The 11,986-nt window shown below is 36.6% G+C and overlaps 1 protein-coding gene across 2 annotated transcripts; it reads right to left on the reverse strand.

Moving 5' to 3' along the window:
• Window positions 1-76: 76 nt before the first annotated feature.
• LOC111388713 (FAD-linked sulfhydryl oxidase ERV1) lies at window positions 77-9,479 on the reverse strand. Of its 2 annotated transcripts, XM_023013500.1 has the most exons (6): window positions 9,199-9,479; window positions 8,178-8,255; window positions 7,900-7,947; window positions 2,398-2,462; window positions 1,458-1,535; window positions 77-530 (listed from the first exon to the last, which is right to left on the reverse strand). In XM_023013500.1, the coding sequence occupies exons 1-6, from the start codon at window positions 9,397-9,399 to the stop codon at window positions 413-415; spliced, it is 588 nt and encodes a 195-aa protein (XP_022869268.1). In that variant the 5' UTR covers window positions 9,400-9,479; the 3' UTR covers window positions 77-412. The 2 variants fall into 2 exon arrangements, with proteins under 2 accessions (XP_022869268.1, XP_022869275.1); XM_023013507.1 differs by lacking the exons at window positions 77-530; window positions 1,458-1,535; window positions 2,398-2,462 and adding an exon at window positions 5,229-5,429.
• Window positions 9,480-11,986: the final 2,507 nt, after the last annotated feature.

Here is an 11,986-nt window from a genome sequence, read left to right on the forward strand (position 1 = left end):
CCCTTTAAACGTATTGAAAACATCACGAGAAATATAAACAAACTATTTTTTCCGAATTCAAAATGACAACAGTAGCAAATCAGTAGAAATATTCATTATTTGATACAATTAAAAGTTTGCAATAGAAGATTGGTTATACAGAACCCAACCAACAATTAGCTTGTCTGTAGTATATTTCCTCAAGAGCCAGGGGGCTTTCCAATGGGAAACCCTCACCAAAATAATAATAAAAAATTAAAACGAGACTTCGCTTAGGAGGATGATAGCAACAAATAACACTTCACACCACCCGAAACATCAATGGAAAACCAATGTTATTTGAGGATGCCACTGGTTCTTCTGAAGTGGTTTGTATATATCTATTCTGTAATACGTAATTTTCTTTGCTCTCGATTCTCAAGTGCTAGCTTCATCATGTTCCCTTGCCAAAATATGTCGAAGTCCCTAGTAGATCACATTCACGCTGCTCGCACTCTAGCTTGCCCCACCGAGCATCAACCCGTTCGCATGGAAATACTAGCTTTCCCAAGCTGTTGAAAAAGAAAAAGAGTAAATAAGTTTTAAACATAATGTAAGACATTCAAGATAACCAGAAGCTTTTTATGTGGCTCGAATCCGCCAGGCCAGTTAATTTGGCCAAATTCGACCAAACCACAATTATTTGATGGACAGCTTCATACTAGATGACAAATGAGAATTGGCAATATTTAGCATATTAGTTATAGGGTTGATTCAAGAAAACATGTTGATTCCTAGTTTATGATGATTCCTGACATACTCTTTAAAATTTCAGGACTTATTTTCTGAAAAGGTCAAGTCTTTTTTGTGTAAAAAAGGTAAATTATAATTTTATGTTTGGCAGAAAGAAGCTTAAAAATAATTTTTACATCTTTTAAACTAAGCCATACATGCTCTCGAAACAAGTCTGGTCCAGATTTCCCGGTACTAGTTAACAATCACAAACCAACAAGTTCTCCAAATTTTATGGAATCCACACTGGAGGCAGAATCAAGACAATCCTGTTTTCTCTGGTTTAAAAAAAAAATAGAGAAATTAAACATATTTCTTGAAACTGGAACCTGAAATATATTTGTTTCTCTTCTCAAATTAACAATAAACAAAAAGTATTTCAATTTTTATTTTATTTTATTTTATTTATTTATTTATTTATTATTATTATTATTTTTTTTGACAATTTGAACTGATTTATCATTAGACGAAGACAAACAAGGGTCTAGGAATAAGTGAGTCTAGAAAAACTTTTTTATCATATCCAAATTAACAGTAGCTGAATGTTGCTTTATGGAGTTTCCAAAAAGAGACTAAAGTGATAAACCGAATGCAAGAGTGATTATACATCTTTATTTATATGAAGCAAGCATCTTTACAGTTCAATTAAATAAAAAGAAGCAATATGGGAGTGAAAGAATCTGTGGAGCTCATAATACATTAGTTACCTTCGGTTAACTACATTGTGTGCGTGACATAACCATTGTGAAAATTCTTCATGAGATCCAGCCTGTACAGGATTCGCTCTGTGAACAAATTAAAAAGTATATAAATGTTCATTTCTTGGAGTATTACGATAGACATTTGGTAGTCATGTGAAAATAAATTGACTCCACTTAGTTCTTCTTCTTCACCAAGCTAAGCATAAGACCATCTTAAAGGGTTAAGATTGACAAAAAATCTCAGGACTTGTATCTCTATAAAATAGTAATGCTACCGACAAGTTGTATCAACCACCCAAATGTTTTGAAAAATATAAAGAGCTATATCATAAAGTGTGCTAGAAATTGAAGGAAATCATTTAGCAACATGAAAAGTGAGACTGCATGCCTTGTCCATGTACAGGAACTTCTATGGCAGACAGAGATTCTATAGCTAGGTTTCATATAAAGTTAAAACTTTACAGTTTATGGCAGCTGTAAGGATATGCCTTATGAGAGGATCCAAGTGGGCCAATGGGAGTGCCATCTAGCCAGGTTAAAATTTCCAGAGTCATCCGGTGCCTAAGGTAGGAGTATCTTAAGCACCCAGGATCTGCTCCTGTAGGCGAGTTTCCTTATCATTTTTGGAAGAATGGGGCGGGGAAGAGAGAGATATCTTTAGGATAAACAGATCATCACAAAAACATCCAAGTGTTATCACTATTGTCAGTTGTCATTAACACGTGCCTGTAAATCTTGTGTAGAGTTGTAAGTATTAGTTAAGTTGAAAAAAATTGTTTAATGATCACTATAGATAGCAGAAAGCAAGCTCCAGAAATGGTACATAGCCTATGTATTTAAAAGGGATAACTATTAAAATCTCAAAAAAAGTTTCAATCCTAATTTTGAAAATGAAATGTTCTTGAAGGAGGAAGAGGATAGTGCTTTTAAAGAAAAGAGTATATACCTGAGAACTTCTTTGAAGTGATCTGCACATTCCTTACACGGGTACATTCGAGATAATATTGCCATCTGCATAACAATTGCAAAGCTGTTAGTGCCAATTTTGCTCGATAATTTCTCCTTTGTATTGCCTTTAATTTATAGAATAGTACATGATTATATATGGAAATTATACAAGGGAATTAATCCCTGATTTTGTGCGCTATACAAGGTAATAAAATAAACTAATTTGCCTAATTTCCTCTAACCCCCCCCCCCCTTTAAAATGATGATGGTAAGTCCACAAGCATCAATTTGCTCACTGGAAAATTATGACGGAGGCGAGTAAGAGATTTAGTGAAAATATCTGCAATCTGCTAAGTAGCGGAAACAGGAGGAAGATCAATGAGTTTAGACTCATAGGCATCTCGAATGTAATGATAGTCAACTTCAATATGTTCGGTGCGTTCATGATACACAAGATTAGCCGCAATCTGAATAACACTAGTATTGTCACCATGGAGGGGCGTAGGATGTGATTGTGAAATACTAAGTTCTGCAAGAATACCACACAATCTCAGAACATGCAGCGGACATAGCGCGATATTCAACCTCAGTGGAGGACTTAGAGACAGTCTTGCTTCTTACATTTCCAAGAGATGAGACCATTGCCCAGAAAGATACACCACCCAGTAGTAGATAGATGAGAATCAGGACAACTAGCTCAATCAGCATCACTTTAAGCGGTGAGCTAAAGAGGCGTCCCATGAGGAAAGAACAGACCACGACGAGTAGTCCCAATAAGATAACGAACAATGCGACGAATAGCGACCAAGTGATGATGAAGAGGGGTGTTCATAAATTTGCTAACAGTGTGAACTACGAATGAAATGTTTGGATGTGTGATAGAAAGATAAATGAGACTACCTACCATCTTTTAATACAGAGTAGGGTCTGGAATAATATCATCTTCGTCTTTTCAATACTTAACGTTAAGTTCCAATGGAGTATCAACTGAGGAGGCATCAGATAAATCAGCTAACTTGATCAAGTCCTGAGTATACTTATGTTGATTTAAGAAGATACCATGCTTTGTTGTATGAACTTCTAAGTCAAGAAAATAAGTGAGATGACCAAGATCCTTCATATTAAAAACTGAGTGAAGATGTTGTTGAAGTTTTTGAATGAGAGTGTAATCTGATTCAGAGATAATAATATCATCCACATAAACTAACAACAAGACGATGCCGGCAGGGTTTTTGTGCAAGAAAAGAGAAGCATCATACTGAATTCAGAAGAGTGCGGCGAAACTTGTCAAACCATGCTCGAGAAGCTTGTTCAAGACCATACGGAGAGCGTTTGAGTTTACATACAGAGTCAGCTAAAGGGAGCGACATACCAGATGGAAGTTTCATATAAATATCTTCTTGAAGATTCCTATGTAAGAATGCATTCTTTACATCCATTTGATATAAAGGCCAAAACTGAGTAGCGGCAAGCGATAACAAGAGGCGAACGATGGTCATTTTAGCCACGGGAGCAAAAGTCTCATAATAGTCGATCCCATACTCCTAACGATTACCTAAGGCAACCAACCGAGCTTTATAGCGCTCAAGAGAACCATCAGAACGAAGTTTCACTGAGTATACCCATTTACTCCCAATAGTTTCACAGTCTCTAAACATGGCACTATATCCCAAGTTTGGTTGGCCTCAAGGGCCTCAAGTTCTGCATTCATTGCCTGTTGCCAACACTCTTGTTCCATAGCCGGTCTATATAAGAAAGGAATGGCAATCGAGTTAAGAGTAGCAGATATAGACCTATGGGAGGGAAAACCATACCTATCTGGTGGACGAGTAACACGAGAAGAGTGACAGGAGGCAGTCATTTGATGAAGGATCTGATATCGTAGTTGGAGGATCAGGGAGGCCTGGAGGGACAGTCGTCTGACAAGAAGGATCAAGAACAGTGATCGGAGCGGCAGGCCTACAAGTATACACAAGACCAGGCTTGTATTGAGAGAATTCTGTATGAAACTCAGGCAAGATAGAGAACACATGAGTAGGGACAACAGTTTCTGAGATGAAGAAAGATTATTTTTCAAAGAAAACGACATTGCGAGAAATCCTAATACGTTGTGTCTTAGGATCATAACAGACATATCATTTTTGTGTCCCACCATATCCCAGAAAAGCACACTTAACAGATTGTGGTGTGAGTTTTGTTCTTTCATGTGGTTGTAAATGATCAAAACACACACATCCAAAAGGTCCTAGATGAGAATATGTAGGATGTTGACCAAAGAGCTTATAAAACGGGGAGACGTTATTGAGAGCGGGAGAAGACAACCGATTTATAAGATGTACAGCAGTAGACAAGGCTTCACACCAGAAATGAGAAGGAACGGAAGACTCAATCAAAAGAGCTCGAACCATGTCAAGAAGGTGACGGTTCTTGCGTACTGCTATCCCATTTTGCTGAGAGATAGAGGGGCAAGATCGTAGAGAAATAATACCTTTTGTTTGTAAGAACAATTGAAACTCATTAGACATGTATTCACCTCCCGAACCAGATCTTAAGACTTTGATTGAGGAGGAAAATTGGTTGTCAACAAAAGGAAGGAAGGCCTGAAAGGCAAAGAAAACCTCACTTTTTGCTCGGAGAAAAGAAACCCATGTAAAGCAACTATAGTCATCGATAAATGTAACAAAGTATTTATAATAAGCATGAGACACTACAAGTGTAAGACCCCATACATCACAATGAACAATTTCTAAAATACGCGAAGCATGAGAATCATGAGACGGGAATGATAAAGTCTTACTTTTAGCAAGCTTATATGAAGCACAATCAATAGAAATTAGATGAAACCTAAGCAGAATTTGACAAGTGTTGTAACACATTAGAGTTGGGATGACCTAATTTTTTATGCCAATCAACAACATTAAAAGTAGCAGAATTACAAACTAAAGGAAAAGATGAAGTCAGCTTCGATGAAATAGGGAAGAGACGTTCCTCTTTAGGCCCCCTCATAATCATCCTCCCGGACACCTGATCCTGCACATGATAACCAAAAGAAGAAAAAGACACAGTATAATTGTTATCAACAAGTTGACCAACAGATATAAGATTAGTTGATAAACTAAGAAAGACTAAAACATTCGACGAGTCTGGGGATATATCTCCTATGGTTGAGATAGGAAACGTGTTACCATCGACAATGTGTACATTGAGATTTTCAGTATATGGTCTAAGATTACTAAGCAACCAAGGATTAGAAGTCATATGATTAGAAGCACCCGAATCTAATAACCAAGAAGAGGGGAGAATTGAAGAATCACTTGAGACACCCAAGGCAGACAATGCAGAAATAACCATTTGCTGGATCATCTCAGGAGAAATGGAGTTTTGGATAGGGCTGAGAGAGGTTAGAACTTGAGCATGTGTAGGTGGCAGTGCAGAACTGGAGGCGAACGAGGCAGCAGCAATATAATTTCCCCCGTCTTGCGTGGAGGATGAATCGGACATTCCTCAATGACATGTCCACGTTTTTTGCAATAACTGCAAACCTTTCGGGGACATAAAAGAGCCATGTAACCAAACTCCTTGCAAATGTAACACTGCACACTAGACCTATTCCGATGCTTGACTTTTCCTTGAGCCACTTAAGCAACAGAAACCGGTGTTACTTGATTATGCTGTTGTTTTACAGCGGTACGAGTGATAAGACGCTGCTCCTCTCTCAGCAATTCACCCAAACAGCCATCCAACGTTGAAATAGATTCACGATTCATAAGACTGGATTTGATGGGTTCAAATTCAGCTCGCAATTTCATGAGAAATTGATCCCTCTTAGTAACTTCATGTACAGCCTAGACAGCCTCCAAACTGTCGGATGAAATGGATGCATAGATAATATCTGTGTATTCAGTCCAAAGATTAGAAACTCAAAGTAAGATTCTTCAATGGAGCGCGAATCTTGAGAGAAATTTGCTAGTTCAAGCTCCAGTTGAAGTCTTCAAGCATTATTTTTTTTAGTGTAGATTTTCTTCAAATGGTCCCACATAGCACGGGCTGACTTATAAGGTCTGAGATTAAGAACAATCTAAGCATCAACCGATTCGATGATCCAAGCCATAATTCGAGAATCTTTCGTTTTCCAAGCAAGGTATTTCTCCTTGTCCTTCTCTTGATCTAGAGGTGGGAGACTCCCATCAATATGTCCCCAAAAATCACCTTTACCCTCAACCAATAACTGAAAATTAAAAGCCCATGAAGAATAATTCTTTCCAGTAAAGCGAATGCAGACATAATCACCATTTTCAGATGACATGATGAATTTCAATAAAAATTTATCAAACTAAACCCGTAGCTCAAGCCCAAATAAAAATCAGATTCTACCAGCAACTTAAGTCCAAATAATCCAAGCCCAAGAAACAACTATCCACTTAAGTTTAGCCCAACAACAGAGAAGGAAGATTGGCGACCAAATAAACTCATGTAAAGCCCAAATCGCCCACGAGCTCGACAATGTTGGAAGTGTGACCAGTAATTACTGACGACACCTGAACAACCTTTGACGACCAGAACCAGCCTTGAAGATGCTGAAAAACGGCAGATCCAAATCCTCAGATGGTACTAACAATCTGCAACGTTACTATGAGTGACTTCGACACCGCGATAGAGACGAGATGCGGCCACAGACGACTTCAACTCTGATGAACAATGGTCCGACTATGCCCACCAACCACGCCGACCACTGTGATTCAGCCGCCAACCACAAACAGACAGGAATTTTCGGAAACACGAAGACAACAACAGGTACGAGAAAAGAATTTTAGGGCTCTGATACCATGCCAATTTTGCTTGATAATTTCTCCTTTGTATTGCCTTTAATTTATAGAATAGTACATGGTTATATATGGAAATTATACAAGGGAATTAATCCCTGATTTTGTGCACTATACAAGGTAATAAAATAAACTAATTTGCCTAATTTCCTCTAATAGTTAGATGGTATTTCATCTGATTAATGAATGATTTCCTCATCACCTAAATTCTGTTCCAGTGGCAATCTCAAAATGAGATATTTTTCTTTGGCATTGACACAAAACTCTTACGTAGACTGATCAAGTCCAAGTAGAAAACAATAGAAGTATGCATTTCGTGGCACATAAATAAGTCAAATAGGAACAAACACTTAAAAATAAGTATCCCTAATAAAATGAAAAAATGGCCCTCAAATACAAGATTAGGCGACAATGGAAGCAGTTTCTTGACCAAGCTTTCTTGCTATAGTTGGGTTTAGTCAGTGCAATAACAGAACACCTATCCTAAGGTCGGTGAAAGACAGTACATGTAAGTAATCATTTAGATTTTAAATCCAAAACAAAACATGCATCGTAGCTTTACTTCCCAATTGATTAAGAACTCTAGATAAGACATGATGTATACTGTCAAGGAAAATAGGCATTAGTTTGAACAGAAACACTCAGAGAGACACCAAGACGGTAAAAAATAACCATACCAGCGCTTTTACATCCTTCTTTTGCTGTCTAGTTGGCTTATCTGGATACTGAGAGAAAAGAACTAGGAAAATCAGCAGGCTAATAACTGCATCGCACACCCAAAAAAATAAAAATAATAATAATAAATAAAATAAAATCCGTGCAATGTATTAAAAAATGAAACAGTAAGGTATTAGAAAGTTGACTGTATATGTTTAGCTCAAATTATTAAGAAGTACCATGATCGTCAAAAATAAAAGAACTGGAAAATCCATGGGAGAAATGAATAAAACCAGACCTGAGCAGCAAGAGTGTGAAGAAAAGTCCAGGTGGCTCTTCCAAGTTCTTCTTTAGTCACTGGACCAGAAGATTTTCCCTGAAGAATAAGCAACAAGTAGATCCCTAAAATCTGTGTCCCCATAAATTAATTAAGGTGCATCTGTCTTCAGTTTAACATTAACTAGCATGAATAATGAATACACAGGCAAAGGAAATCCTCATTACATAACTGTGATAGTAGCCACAAAATTACTAGATGGGATTTTTTGAAGAAGAATTACATAATTCAGCAATCAAATCAGGCTCGAATTCATGTGTTAAATATCTGGCTTTAGAAATATTTAATTTTCTAGAAAGGAATTAGAAATTAGTCATAAAACTTGGAAGAGTCAGACCCCAAAAGTTAGTATTGAAGTTAAAGAACCCAAACCTATATAAACCGCACAAAAGAAGCTCATACTTCCGATGTGGGATTCAGGTGCCCATACACTCCAATGGGAACCATGGCAAATCACCACGCCTCCGACTCGGCGACCACGTCGAGCAGGTGCCCGTACACCCTAATTGGTAACCGAGACCGGAAGACATGATGCCTACTCTGATACCATTGTCATAGAACTTGGAAGAACCAGACTCCAAAAGCTAGCCATCGAGGTTGGAGAACCAAGCCAATATAAACCACACAAAGAAAGCCCATACTTCCGATGTGGGATTCAGGTGCCCATACACCCAATGGGAACCATGACAAAATTCTACGTTGAAGTTTACAAAAAGGTGTATTTCATATTTCTTCATGGTAATTTTAAGCTAATTTCGAGCAAACATACAGAAATCATTCGGTAAATCAGAAGAAGAAGGAAGCGCAGTAAAATGCAATCAGTTCAAGACTCACGTGAAGGCTATGCATTCGGAATCGGGACTTTCATCAAACAGTTATTGTGCAAGCAGTAGCCCACTGTACTACCAAAGAAAAGCAACTAAGCCCTATTTACATTAAAGAAGATAACTAACTTTTGACGAAAACAGTAAAAAGGGACTACCTTTTTGAGATTTTCAGCAGGTTGGAGAAGATGAGAATCCGTGGTCGAGTTTTGGGAGATGTACAGTGAAGAGTGGTCATTTTTGTTGAGCAAAGTTGAAGGTTGATTGGGGCGGAGAATGAAATGGGAAAGATGAGTTTGAACACACTCTGAGACTTTGCCAAACGCTTGGAAGAGATGCTGCAGGGGATTTTCAGCCATTGTTGACGGATGAGATCATGAGAAGCTAGTTTTCTACGCGTTGCCCACAATCGTTAGAGTTTGAAGAAGGGTCTTGTCATCGAATTAAATGGACAAAGAATTATTTTACTTTGTGTATTTATATTTGGGTAGGATGATAGTACCGTCCCACGTGTTGTGACGGTCGGACTTCAAATTTCAAAATGACCTCATCTCATGAAGAAAAATTTTAATAAAATTGTCTTACATGGTGTGATCGTCAAATGAGAAGTCACCAACTCGTCGGTGGCCCACCTTCACTTTAATGTGGTGAGGTCACATCATGAATTAAAGTGAAAAGAGAAAAAAAATCAAATCTCGAGATGACCTTATTTTATTAGGTAAGGGTGGTCTACTCGAAAAGGTAGTGACTCTCCATTTGTGGTGCGACACCAAAGTTTTTCTCCATCTCATGAGGTAAGGTTAACCAATTCGATGAAGTGATAGCTCCTCATTTAATTGCCGCACCACGTAGGATGGTGCAATCATTTTATACAAATATTTCTTGTATATCATGATTGACATTGTGTGAGGTGTAAAAATTGAGATAATTGATCATTTTAGGTACTACTAAAATTTATTGCAAAATTGTTTGCCACATCACACAATATTTAAAAAAAAAAAATTGTCAATCACAAATGTATACCAAGCAAAATTAATGTACAAAAGGCTTTACAAATGATGAGATAGCAATATTGTATTGGCTGGTCTTATTTTTTTTATTTTTTTTTACCAACATTTAATGAAATCTTGCCCAGCTAATAATCTGTCAAAAAATCATCTACCAATTTGAATAATGTTATTTAGTTTTATTGGAGTTATAACTCCAATCTAGAAATGGAACTAAATAGCATTACTCAATTATCTTTGTACATGTAGTATGATTGTTTATTTTCTCTTAATTTTTTGATAATTGGGACCAGTTGTTTTTATTATGTACAAATAGTCCCTTTAGTTTTGATTTTAACATTTGGAGCCTGTATCCTTAAAATGTTGTACACAACTCTTCACTCCATTTCTTGTACACAACTCTTCACTCCATTTGTTCCATTCAATCCTTCTAAAATGACAATTTTATCATCATCCTTCAAAAACAAAATAAAGAAACGAAAAATAAAAAATAATTGCAATCAGAGTCACAACTCTTTCTAAAAAGTATAAATAAATTCCACTTAAAACAAATTTCAACAAACTCACCAACTCCATCCTCCTCCTCTTTCACCACCTCCACCCGCCTCCATTCCCCTTTTCATACAGTTACCACCACCTTCTGCTAACACAAGGCAAAGGGGATTTTGAACCTTATGAAACTCATGTTTGTAATGAGTAATTCTATTTAAAACTGCTAGTGTTATAAAATCGACATAGGTAGCACTAAATGTTATTAAATGAAAGGTACATGTAAATAAATAACATAAATTTATCTTTAATTGAATATATCACTTAATGTCGCACAAACTAGTACCCTAGCCCAACTGATACTAGATGACATCATTCTTTTATAATACATCACATTGGAGTTGAGTGAACACAAAGAAATTGTCAAAAAGAAGCTCTTGGAGTCTTTGCATCTTATAAACTCAGATGTAATAACCAAGAAGCATGTGGTCTTGGCAAAACAATCTTCATAGTCAAGATTCAATCTCTTCATAGAAACACCATCAATTTGTTACGATAAAAAATTCAAGTGGGCAAGTCTCAGTTCTAACGCTCAAGTCAGAGGCCATTAGAACAAGGTTTTTCCACAACAGATATTTATCATGATTTAACTTCAATGAACAAAATTGCCTAAGCAAGTTACTTGTTGAAGCGATTAGTTTGATTGCAATTGAACCCGAAGATTTTGTTGAGCTTATTTGTGTAGGAGATGTCTCAGATGCAATAACTAGTGGTACTTCAGAGTTTGGCTCAACTCCAATGGTGTTGGCCTTGGTGAAGCTATGATATGAAGACAAGATTTGATTTTCTTCAATTTGGGAATTTCAAGAGTTCATTTTTTAACATCCACTCTTCAACGCCACGCAAAAAAACTCGTCAAATTTCTATTACTATCAATTCAACGTCGCTCATAAAATTTCATCCATTTTGAACCAATATGTTCCTTAAAACCACGATTTAAACAATAATTCTCGACTTTTCCAAAATGCAAGTACAACACAATCATTAATCATCACGGCAAAACAAAATCAAGACACAAAAAAAAAAAAAACTCATCAAATTTCTATTACTATCAATTCAACGTCGCTCATAAAATTTCATCCATTTTGAACCAAAACGTTCCTTAAAACCACGATTTAAACAATAATTCTCAACTTTTTTCCAAATTGCAAGTACAACACAATCATTAATCATCGTGGCAAAACAAAACCAAGACACGAAGTGATTGAATGAAAATGATAATTTCTGCTATAAAAGGTAAAGATAGGAGTAAAAGTGCCAAAAATAAAAGAGAGAGACGTTCTGCATGATAACATTGAAAGGTAAAGACGTTTTGTGCTTATTACACAAATTGAGATCATTGATTGTTTTAAGTACTATTAAAATTAATTGCAAAATTGTGTGCCACATT

Source organism: Olea europaea, chromosome 3 (genome assembly GCF_002742605.1).
Source record: "Olea europaea var. sylvestris chromosome 3, O_europaea_v1, whole genome shotgun sequence".
NCBI lineage: Eukaryota > Viridiplantae > Streptophyta > Magnoliopsida > Lamiales > Oleaceae > Olea > Olea europaea.